Consider the following 12,478-nt stretch of genomic DNA (forward strand, 5'->3'; position numbering starts at 1 on the left):
TGGTGCTAAGGACTGCTAAGGAGATGAAAACTTGACTAAAGATATACTTTTTGCTACAGGAAATTGCAATTCTTTCCCTGTTGCAGATGGAAAGATCCCACAGAAGTGTTCTCATTACAGTGAGGTTTTAGTTATCAATAAGTTCACAACCGTTCAGCTAGAAAGGGAATGCAAATTAATGCAAGAGTATAAATAAAGAAAAAGTACAAATCAGACAAAACTGAAGTATTAACAAAAGTGGCTTAAAAATTCAGTTTTCCTGAATTCTTCACATACTAATAGTATATGCCACCTTCCAAACTTACCTCTATAAAGCCCAAAGAAACCTTCATAGCGAAGCACTTTCTTGAAGCAATCAAAGCTGTTTTTATACATAAGTTCTCCCACAAAAGATCCTGTAGAGCGCTGGTTTTGCATACGAGTTTTTACCAAGTCAATTGGGTAGACTGCAGTGGCTCCAACAGCTGCAAATAAAAATCAAGCTATATGAAAACAGTGATTTTGCATTTGTGGTGTTTGATTGCAACTATCATCTTCCACATATATATCTCAGTGCTCAGATGTATCTTTTTTCTCAATATCATGTTCTGGATACAACTAACTACCACATATAATTTCAACCAAAAAGCATTTCTTGACGCTATTTCATTATTAACCTGATTCTTCTGAAACTGCTTTGGTGACAAATTAAGTAGAAATACCACCACCAAACTCCAATTGCTCATAAATTCCAAAACTACTGTAGACCAGATGATCCCTTCCACTGCCATCTTATAGTCGTGACATTGATTAGAAAAGGGATTTCAAGGCAAAGATGGGAAAGTCTTCCACAAAGAAGGGGAAGTGGGAAAGGGGAAAATGTACAAAAGGAAAAACAGTGAAGATGAATACTCCTTTGCTCAGCCATGACTAACCTCCAGCAACTGAACCAAGGGCAAACCTGTACGCTGATTCTGCAATCTGGATGAGGACTGGTCGAGACACATCACCTGGAGCTTTCTGTCAAGACAGGATGAAAAATAAAAGGGAGGAAAAGTAAAATAATCAGAGTACTGCATTTCTTAAGAGAATATCTCAGGATCAGAAAGTCTATCAATACTTAGTAGAAATCCCAGAATGCACTGGAGAATTTGTCTTTATAATAAAATGTCTTATCCACGCATTTCCAAGCATCATATAGCATAGCCTCTTCAGTTTGGGATAGAAAAAACAAGAAAGACTGATGGTACAAGAAATTATACAACTCCAAAATCAAGAACTCAAATTCATACCTAACAGGGCACACATTATGCCTTATGTCATGAATTTTCTACAGCTACAAGCAGCTCCAGTTTGGAATTTCTTTCTAGCATGGATAAAATAGGTATCCCTATTATTTCTCAGGCTATCAAAGCACATATGCAAGCATTTGCTAAAGGACAGTGAGATTCCATAAAGCACTCCTACAATTTCATTTGCTCACAGTCCATGAGTTCAGATTCAACTTAAAGAAAAGCAAATTTCAGAAGTGCTTGAAATTTAAAATCACTAGGTAATGAAGGAAAATAATGAGTGTAACAAAATTATGCAGAGGCCTTACATCTCCTACAATAACAGTTTTATAATCCCACTTTATTATGATACTAAGAGACAGCGTCCCCAAAGCAAAAATGGAAGAAGTTTTCCCTTTCACAATTGCATTTTACTGCCACCTATTGTAACTTATGTTACTTGATATTCAGACCAAGCTTTTAAATCCTTTAGGAGTCTTCTAGGAATAGATGGTCAATTTTTACAAGTCTACTCATCTGAATTCACCCATTATAGTCAACATTTAGTCACCGCTCAAACTCACAAAAAACCGCCATGCTAGATACCGTCTTAGAGTCGCAGTGGGGTTGTCCAAGTGTAGGGGAAGGAGGAGAAGAAGAAAGAGAAGCAAAAGAGATGCATGTGTATACACATACACACACAGGCCTGGCTTACAGCCTGGTAGCCCTAAAAATGTAGCTTGCATCAACCCATTGTGGTCAAACTGGCGTCTCCACACAGACCCAGAGTAGGAAAAAAACCAACAAAAAAAACCCCACGGTTTCACAAGACACAAAGTCAAGACTGTCTTAAAATAGAGACAGAGAAAGAGAGAAACAGGGATGGTTAGTTTTAAATCTATCTGTATAGAAACTTGTATCATTAAAAAATATAACATATGCTACAATGACATGAAAACTAAAAGCTCAGTAAGTTTGATATTTAAAGAACATTCCTGTTTCATTTTGCCTCTAACAGAACAAAAGTTCATTTTGTTAGACCACCAGGAGAAAGTCAATATCCTTCGGGCTTTGGTTATATAGTGAATATTTATGATTTTACTTAAACTGATGGTATGCTAAACATAATCCCTCCTATTTTCATACTCAGCAGAGCATTGAGCAAAGCAGAGGATACTCTGAAACCTTGAACTGTGTGCATTTTCAGAACAAGGGTTGCCATTTAATATGCTAAATGCTGAATTTACTATCGATACTCAAGCAGGAAGTCTTTCCTCATTAAAAAGAACAGAGAGCAACAGAATCATGAAACATAAACAATTTAATTAGGTATACATCTAATATTTACTGAATGGCTGGATTACACTCATATATTTTTATCTTTCCAAAGTAAATTACATTTAACCAGTCAAAATGCATCCCAAGAGAAATGGACACAGAGATGAGAAAAAAAAGGCATGATGCACCTTAAAAACTGAATTCTAACAAGAAGATACACCTCACAGATACTGTAGAGTAACTCGGTAATCTGAGAACACAGAAGGATGTAGGCTCTCTCTCTAACACCGGAACCAGAACACAATACATAATAGTGTCTTACTGGTTTCTTTTCTTACCTGTCTCTGAGCCTCAGCCAGGTTGTAGGGCAACGTTCCTTCCTCCAGAGGAGCAATTCTTTCAATGTCAGCTAATGTCATACGCCTGAGGAAATGAATTCAGCTTAGCAACTGCTAAGAGATGTGTTTTTGGATCACAAGGAGTTATCTGCATTTGACCACTATACTACACCCATCTGTTCCCTACCACCACCTCCCCCTCCTTCAGAAAACATGAGAGGAGGAAGGGAAAAAGGGAAGGATAGACAATTCTTCACTTACCCCCGTGGCTCATATAAATCTGCTAACTGAAACAAGATGTCTACTTCCATGGGTGTAACCTGACCAAATTTCTGAGCTGCCAGAACAAACTCCTCTGCAAGAGAATAGAAATACAGAAGAGAAACAAAAATTGTCAAACCAGATACAAGTAATCCAGAGTACCTTACACTTACTTTGTATTAAGCAGAAGATGCTAATAGTGGAAAAGAAAAAGAGAAAGGGAAGGAAAAGAAGTGACCCACCATAAAAGGGTTCCTGCCACTATATAAATGTATGTTTGAAATGGTATATCCACCATGTAAACAAGTACTACTCTCTGGTCTTGAAGCTGAGTACTATCGGTAGGAGTGAGGATATTTGACATACGGTATCAATCAGTTGTGGGTCACGGGGAAAAAAAAGCAAAAGAAAAAAAATCAAGAGTTAAGAGATGTGGAACATTTTATGCATAGTCCCAGTAGGCCACATTAATGAAACTCTGGCACTGCACAGGGAATTCTCTATAAAGAGGTTAGATATAGCAGATAACATCTTGTTCCAAGCTTGTCGATCGGCTTACTGTGCTGCCAATACAAGTTTATGGAATTCTTCAACTACCCTTGAAGGTCACTTTAATAGGCAGCCAATTTGGCAGGAGTCCTAGGAAGTTTTCTTAAACTTTTAAATATCTTTACATACTTTCCTCACCCTGCCCCCACTGGCAGTTTACTGGGACCTTCTTCTGATTGAAACAAAATGAAAAACCTGGAGGGTGGACTCCAACAGGAGCGTACAAAACTGAATGGTGTGCCGAGGAATACTAACAAAGCAGGCTTTCTCTTCCTCCCATTGATTTAAAAGCATACAGAGGAGATCTTCCCCTCCACCCACCCAAAGCAAATGCCCACGGAAATTTCCAGATTGCAAACATTTATACAAACCCTTAGTGACTTCCACATCTTTTCTATTTCCAGCCAGAGTACTGTAGATCTTTCTAATGAGCTCCATGTTGTTAAGGAGAGAATTAAATCCATTAAAATAGGAAAAGCTGACCTGATGAGAAGTGGTACCACCAGCAGCCTACAATGCAGAAAGTAAAAGCAGAAAAGAGTGCTATTAAATTAAGAAAAATCTTAAAATAAAGATTTTCAAACAAAGTTATTTTTACAAGAGTGAGGGTATAAAAGGATTTTTTTTTTGAATGATGTAAAATAAAGAAAACTATGAAAGATTCTTATGTTACTGAAACTAATCATGACCAGAATGTAAAACTCTCCCCATCCTACAAACCTAAACAAATACATATGCAGGATTATAACAACATAACCAGTAGTAATTTACAAAGTTCAAGTTTCAGTGCTGTTTCAGTTGGAAATGTTTTATAAGTTGGCTTATTTCTAGTAATGAGGAAATCTACTTCTACATGTAAAGTATATTACTATATAGAAAATCTCAACAAAATCAAAACATATTTTGAAAGAGGTCAACTCAAACATTTAAATTCACATGCATTTCAAGTTGTGAAAAAATAGCAGTAAGCTCTCAGGCTTGTATCAGCAGTCAAACCAAATGGAAACAACAAGGTTTGCATAGCTGCTCATTCTCAAATGAGAACCGAACTTAAGCCTTTATTTTGAAGTGGTCTTGGGCCTACACACAGAAAAAGAAACTGGATCAGTTCACTAAGTACAAGATTGATGGACTACAAAATTTCTGAAAATAATGCTTAAGCTTGTCAAAATTTAATTGACCTTGAGGCAGAATCAAAAATCTCATATGACCCAGGAAAGCTGCTAACAAGATTGGAAACAGAAGAGAGGAAGAAGGTCTGAGAAATCATTGTCAGTCCACAAGTCTTCTGGCTATGCTTTTTACTGTATGCTTCTTCCAATATTCTGCCCAGTTTGCAGTTCTCATCACTTTACATATCTCCCTGGAATTCTCTCTTACAAATCAAAGAAGAAAAGACTTCTTTAAACCTGGATAAAGCCAGACTTCAGATTACTTGGAAAGACTTGCTACAAATTCCCAAGATTAGAAACTGTGGTCAAAACCAAATGTGCCTTTTTTTTTCCCCTTTAGCGAATAATATTTAAGTTGGCCTATCACGATGTATTAGAATGTGATAGTTGTAACAGAAGTTCATGCTCTCCGAGAAACAGAGTTCACGAAAGACAAATCTTATGTGTGCTGGAAGACCATTCTTAAAAACAAAACAAAACAAAAACCTAGAGATTTTATTTGGGAGAAATGGTAGAAAATTAATTACTAAAAATTACAGAAAAACAAAAACATTTTGCTTAATGGACAACAGAAATAGAATCATGTCTAGAAAACAAGAAAACATCCAATAAAAAATAAAATGCATTTCAAGCTGACAAAAGCATACATTAAAGTGTACCAACAATCAGTCAGTAGTGAATATCCTTGGGTGATGTTGCAGTTCTTACACTGCCACAGGTGTTTGGACACTCAGAACTGAAATTGCAATGCAAGTCCTTTGAGGATGACATCCCAATTGGGATGTAAAGGGTTGGTTGTTTTTAACCCAAAATATTTGACACAGCCCACTATGAAAGAATGACCAGAAATAGTCAGGTAAACTCCACATTTGTAGGCCCCACAACAGCCCATCTACTTGCTTTGTCTCATGTTTCAGGAAACCAGTGGAGCTGAGAAGTTATATTCTGTAATGAGGGATAACTTCTATACGCATAGATAATTTTTGCTGAGCTTAAAAAAATGCACTGTAACATGGATCAGTGGTCAAACTACATAAAAAATGGATCTCAATCTTGGATTCCATGATTTCCCAATGATGCTACCAGAGCTACTCACAGCAACTAGACATTCTTCAACAAATGGTGTCAGCATGTGTGGTCGGATAGTGACCATAATGTCCCTGAAGTCCATAGCTGTGACTCTTCCAGCCTGAGTATTGTCTCGCTGCACAAAAGCTTGTTTTGCATGTTCTAATTGTATCTCCTGAAAATATATGTTAAAAAAAAGTTAGCTTCAGAATTATTACCGTAACAGATTTATTTGATGCAATCCTACAAAATCCTACAAAATATCTCACACTTAAACCATGATTACATGTAATCCTTTCAATTGATACAGTATGTATAGCTCTCTGCCTTTTCCATTTGTAGCATAAATGGCCTCTGTCACTGAGCTCAGTACCAAAAACAACAGCCATGACTTCTCTGCTCTGTGGGCATTAAGTCATGCTGATCAAACTGAGAAACAGAGGGCATACATCAACAAACCAATAGAGGTAATCTCCCATGTGTGAACATTGAAGTGTTCCAGGATGTGCATTATCCAGTTTATTGTGTGTGTCATTACAAAACAAAATATGTTCTGTAAAACTCTTCACTGCTGGTAGAGTATGGTAAGAGATTTCTGCAATGACTTTCAATAATCCTGAAAGTACTCACTCAAAAAGCATTCTCATCTAAAATATTATTTACCTATTAAAGACAATCACTGTTTAATTTAACTCTTGATATCAAGACTGTGTAAAGATTGCTTCTCCATATTTCAACACTAGTAACAGACAGAGACCTAAAACAAGCATCATCTATTGCAACCACCTCATAACCTGTTTGTGATTCAGATGTAACGCTGAGAAATGAGAGGGCAGAAAAAAAGACTTTATATCTCCCAAAAATGTGTGTCTTTTTCTACTGTGGCCTTTGCCCTTTCTTCATAAATTACTATTAGAACACTTTGTTATCTTTTAATTAAAAGGAACAATCCTGCACAGATGGTAACTTAGTAATACATATCAATGTTTTGTCTAGTTCTACTAGCTCGCTAAAACCAGAATTACATGTTGGTCACGCAGTCTGACTTACCAATCAGTATTTCTCTACCAAGTGGGAGAAAACAAATCATTACCATGTCCCTCCTTCCAATTTCAAGCCTTGTAAAAGCTTCTTCACTGGAAACTCTGTGCTAAGTCTGAATGAATTTTAATAATCAGTTACTCAGGAAATGGAATCACTGCAGAAGTATGTCAGCAGTACTAGACCAAGTCTTGCAGTGGACAATGGCACTATCCTATTACTTTCACTCTATTTGCAAACACACACAAAGTCCTGTTAAGCCAAGACTTGCAGTAGTCAAGTACCAAAAGCATGATGTATTCACAGAATACAATCTCCTGAAAATTGGTATTTTTCTTACAGCAACATTTAGTGGAATTTAGAGAGAAAGACCAAAAGCCAATCCAACAAGCATAAGTCCACATCCACAGGACGTCTACAGCCACCGCTCAGCCTTACGCTCACTCACTCCAGTCTGCAGCCACCAACGCATGCTGCCATTCAAACCATTTTTTGTCTTTTCATTTCAGTCTCCTAGCTTCTCTAATTTCAGTCTTGACTCATAATTAAAACACTATTTATTGAAACAAAAGGTATGAAGAAAACTCCTAATAACTTAAGCAGAAGGTAAAAGGGAAGGGGAGAGACAGGAAAGGACTGATCAGTATTTCAACTGTGCACTTCATTCACAGAATTATTCAGAAATTTCTGCTTTTAATAAGAAATGCTTGTGAAGGTTATAATTCAAAGTGTTACAGTCTAAATTCTGTCATACTTCCTTTACATTACAGCCCCCTAGGTGTATGTGTTACAACTGAGCAATCCAGCTGGATGTAGCTATGTAAGCTCCTGTCTCATTGCAATTCTGACTACAGTTTCAACAGAGTTTGAAAGCAAGAAATTCTGGGAGGTTTACAGTGTGAAGAGCACTACCATGCAAAACAACTTGTTAGCTTAAGGCAGACAGCTAATTCAGGAGGCACAGAGCTCTGAAGAGGAGTTGTGTATTAACTTCCATTCCTAACTACCCACTACTTAGTGGATGGAAACAGAAAAATTGAACATAAATATGAACAAATTAACAAAAAAAAAAAAAGTCATCTAATGGTAGCATCACTAAAGAAAAATAAATTGAATCTACCAGAAGGACTACATGAGAAACTGAATTCTGCTTTCTTCTCTCTCTCTTTTTCTCTCTCATTCAATTTATGTTAACCACTGAAGTTGCTGGCAGTCCCACGCTGGCAGAATTCAGCACTAAAATGCAATAAAAACCCTGGCACACCACTTGCAGAACACAAGTCCAGCCTGCTACCACCTGTGCACATCAGCCTGCAAGCTGGGAGCTATGTCTCCCTGTTGGTAGGACCTGGGGTGGGGGTAATGTCATAGCCACAGAAGGAAAGCAGGGCTCACATTCCAGAGACACATGTGAAGGGCATGTTTGTTGTCATCACCCAGATAATTACAAAAAGGCCGTTAGTACTACAATCAAGTAGGAGTCAAACGATCTCATTCTTCCCTTGCTTATGCGATTTCTTTCCATCTTCTTGGTACATGTGGAACTAACTAGAGAGGATTATCCCACATGCTCAAAGTGATCCAGGACACAGTGCTTAGCTGCAAAAAGACAGCAAGACAAAGGTCTGAATAGGGTGAGGTCAGCCTTCCATAGTTCTCTATCCACATCTTCTTTTAGTTCAGAAATGAAATGGCTTAAGCAGACCGCAAATGGCTACTGAAGGCTCATCCCACCTTCATGGTAAGGTAGGCTCTCTTAGGCTACTTAGGTTGTTTTGAGCTGAGAAAAGCACTGTTTTGTTCCAGTTGCACACATAGAAGGAAGCATAAGGACCTTCTGTTATATAACATTCCCAAGAGGTGAACAACACACTGATGTACATGTGTGAGAACTTTTGGATTCATTATATGGAAACAAGACTCAGTCTCATAACTAAATATCTCATACAAAATCTGCCACAAAACAGGCAGATGTCACTCCTTTAATAACTAGATATTGTATACCAACACAATAAATTCCTTAAAGTGTTTAGCACAAAAGAAAGGCCATCTGTTCCATCTGACTCTGAAAGTTAAGACACTTCACAGCATGATTAACTGTGCTTCAAAATGAGGCTCAGCAGCTACTAGCAATTTATCAGGGAAATTTGATGAGATATTCTTAACTCTACCTATGCTGTGTACATGCAGTCATATAAAAAATGCCACCTTAAAATAAACCGAAAAAATAAAGCAAATCTGTAACATCTAGAGATGCTCCACAATCTCCAGAAACATTTGTTTCACCTATTTCTGTCCAATATTGCTTACCGAGACAGATCATGTTTAAAAAAGGATACAATCCTCATTGCTTTGCATTATGAATTACACATTCTAAAGAATTTTCTCTGACTAGATTTTTTGTAAACCTAGATATACTCAAGCAGTGCAGTTTCTCCTTTGATGATGCAAGTCCAAAATTCCCTCAGCTCGAATAAGACTGTGAAAAATTAATTTGCACATCATGGTAGGCATGCTGGCACCAGAACGTTAGTGAAATTATTTTCCATCTAGACATTTTATCTGAGCTTTCAGTTACAGCTCATTATAAACTTCATTACTTTCCAGTTAGATAGAAACTATGCTCGGGTTCCATTCCAATGGATCTACAAGGCATCAGATGCAGCACAGTCCTTTCTGTTGGAGTAGATCCTTGGGTGTCAATTATAAAGAGTACTACTTCATCAACTAATATGCTAGGCATGAATAAATTCCCAGATAATGTGGAAATTGAATTAGCAAGTCCACATAGAAGCATACATTAAAATCCATTCTGCAGAATAGATTTCACATGCTGGGAAAGGGGCCAATGTTACGCTTCATGAAGCAGACTTGTCATTTAAGTGATAATGGAACATGACTATATCCAAACAGATACAGATGTGACTGATATGTAGCAGAGATATCTGGGCTAATTTTAAGCTAGCAAAATTAGAAGCAGGGAAAAACAACACACCTTGAGCTCACAGTTGATGCAGATAGATTGTTAATGCGTATTCAAGCTAAGTACCTCAGAGGCTATACTTTTGGACACCTCACTGTTACTGTAGAAAAAAAAAGGGATGACTGGATATATATACCCAGAATCACAACCAAAAACCCTTCTTATTTAAAGCCAGAAGAGATCTGTGTTGCGCATGGATTAAATATAGTAATGTTACTTTCCAAGTAGTTTCAGCTTTGCCAGAAGTAATGATTAGCCCAAACATTACAACAGATAATGAATATGTAACAACTTTATGTGGCATAGTAGGATCCAACATGAATGAATTTGACTCTGTGTGCATCGTTTCGTTAGAAGTGGCAAATTACATTGTACTTACAAAGCAGTACCTGAAGTGCCTTACAGAACCATCTGGTCCACATTAAGAGCAATGTAAAGAGCATTCATAAATCAGGAATGCAGAGAGGTAATCTGCTATCCACTGTGTTCTCCTGCTGTCTAAGGTGCAAGGTCTAGACATCAGAACAAGGGGACTGACTGACTCATGCACACGCACAACGTCAGAAAGGCTGAGTACCAAAGGTTACATAACTTAAAGGGAGATTTATATATCTCTGTATATTAACTCTCCAATTTATGCTGAGAGTCATTTCTGTGCCCAAACTTCACTGTATAATATAATGCTGCAAAGCAAGAGTCAGTAAGCAAATGTGTTTCAAAGTTTCACAGTTCTAGAAAATTAGTAAACAGATGTACCCAATCTGTGACTGACTGAGCATCCTAACAAACTGTACAGATAACAGTCAGCTTTGTTTCAGCAGTTTTCAGACAATTAACTTGCTTGAAAGTCCCTGATGTCTGCATTAGTGCTGAGATCAACTTTGTAACCACCCACAGAACTTTTCCTCAACGCAACTCACCTCTCTATAGGATATCCAGAACTATCAATCTTTCTATCAATCTTACTCTCCATGTTTATGCTCATCCTTCCTCTTTCTGTCATATGGGGAACATGACCAACAGGTTTGTCTGGCTCAAGAGGACTGCTGTGTTCCAACACAGTGATGCATGTGTGTGTATGAGTTAAGGCTGATTGTAATTCATCAAAATCAAGATACGTACCCAGGGCTCATTATGTATGGAAGGAGGTACTGGAACACCAAATCATGAGATCACAGCATTACTTTTTTTTTTTTTAAGCAACATATTCACTCTTTTATCCCAAAGAGGTTCTAGGCTACTGTTCAGCCGCAGAATTGGTCTACCTCTTAGCTACTTTGGACTTGCAGCAGTCAATACAAAGCTTAAGGAAATACAACTTAATCATGTGATACCTGACGTCCTCTTCATACAAAATTAATTAGGCTCTGTTCTACAAAGTCAATTTGAAACATTTGTCTCAATAGCATTAGCTTAATTATTCCTCATCAAAATGATACCACCTCCTACTGTGAACTAACACACTTGTGTAAACAAGAAAAAAAGAAACCTTGCAGTCTTCAAGCAGTTTCCCATTTTAAAACTCTCCAGTGTAAATACTAATATAGGCATTAAGTATTCAGAAGGAATACAAATAAGAATCTCACGTCTTTCACCACTTCAAGAATCACTTTTCCTACTGCAGAGTATTTTTGACAGTAGTGCTGAAATGCAGATAAACTGTTTATTTTTTTACTAGCACAATATTTTGCTTTCTCTAACAGAGTACCACAGAGTGTGAATAGGCAAAAATTCCTTGTAAAAGAAAGACTGCATTTTATTCTTTATATACTTCAAGAAAAACTAGGTAGTATTTCCCTTCCTTCAATTCAAAATTTAGGAAAACAAGGAAACAAATGTGTGGAAAGGGCTTGCAGTAAAACATTATCTTATTGGACATCAACACTGAATTAAATACTAAATTAGTAAACATGCTATTTCCACATGCAAGTATTTCTTAATATCAGTCTTGTCAGTGGGTCTAAAATGTTCAATGCTGTTACATACCATACTTTGACTCATTCAATATAGGACGTTTTCAAAATCTGAGGTAGAAGTTTTTGATTTCATGTCTCCATCTACATGACTTTCTGCACGCTGACAATTAATAAAAAAAGAAAGAAACACCTGGCAAAAATCAGCTGTTTTACCATTACATTACCCTATTAATCAACAATATTAAAATCTGGCACTTCAATTGCAAAAGCCCACGTGGTCTTTCTTGCAGCTTTCCTAGCAGCACAGTATTTTGCAATCTTTGAATCATTTTAATTTTGACAAACTTTATTGTACAAGACCCACCAGTAAAAACTGGGTGAACTCTGGATACGTTAGGTGTCTTTTTCTATCCTTTCCAAAATGCAGCTGTACGAACTCTGAATTCCAGTTAAATGGAATGTGCTGATGAATCGTGGTCTGGCCAAAAACTTGCTTAGCATCCTCTGGGAAGAAAAGAAAAACGTTAATAATAAAATAGCAATAGAGATGAGCATATATTTATACAAGATAAACAATCACAATATTTTTTAACCTGAAAGCAATACTGTTTCATATGAATCA

General features: G+C 37.1%; 1 protein-coding gene across 3 annotated transcripts in view; it reads right to left on the bottom strand.

The window, feature by feature from the left end:
* SLC25A13 (solute carrier family 25 member 13) overlaps positions 1 to 12,478 on the bottom strand; it is a 92,806-nt gene that overhangs the window by 36,005 nt on the left and 44,323 nt on the right. For all 3 annotated transcript variants that reach the window (XM_048952222.1, XM_048952221.1, XM_048952220.1), the window contains 7 exons: positions 12,221 to 12,360; positions 5,945 to 6,091; positions 4,048 to 4,186; positions 3,128 to 3,221; positions 2,867 to 2,951; positions 915 to 999; positions 306 to 464 (listed from right to left, as the gene is read on the bottom strand). In XM_048952222.1, the coding sequence (XP_048808179.1) occupies positions 306 to 464; positions 915 to 999; positions 2,867 to 2,951; positions 3,128 to 3,221; positions 4,048 to 4,186; positions 5,945 to 6,091; positions 12,221 to 12,360 (849 nt within the window). The remainder of the gene's footprint in view (positions 1 to 305; positions 465 to 914; positions 1,000 to 2,866; positions 2,952 to 3,127; positions 3,222 to 4,047; positions 4,187 to 5,944; positions 6,092 to 12,220; positions 12,361 to 12,478) is intronic.

Source organism: Lagopus muta, chromosome 7, assembly GCF_023343835.1.
Source record: "Lagopus muta isolate bLagMut1 chromosome 7, bLagMut1 primary, whole genome shotgun sequence".
In the NCBI taxonomy this organism is placed as follows: domain Eukaryota; kingdom Metazoa; phylum Chordata; class Aves; order Galliformes; family Phasianidae; genus Lagopus; species Lagopus muta.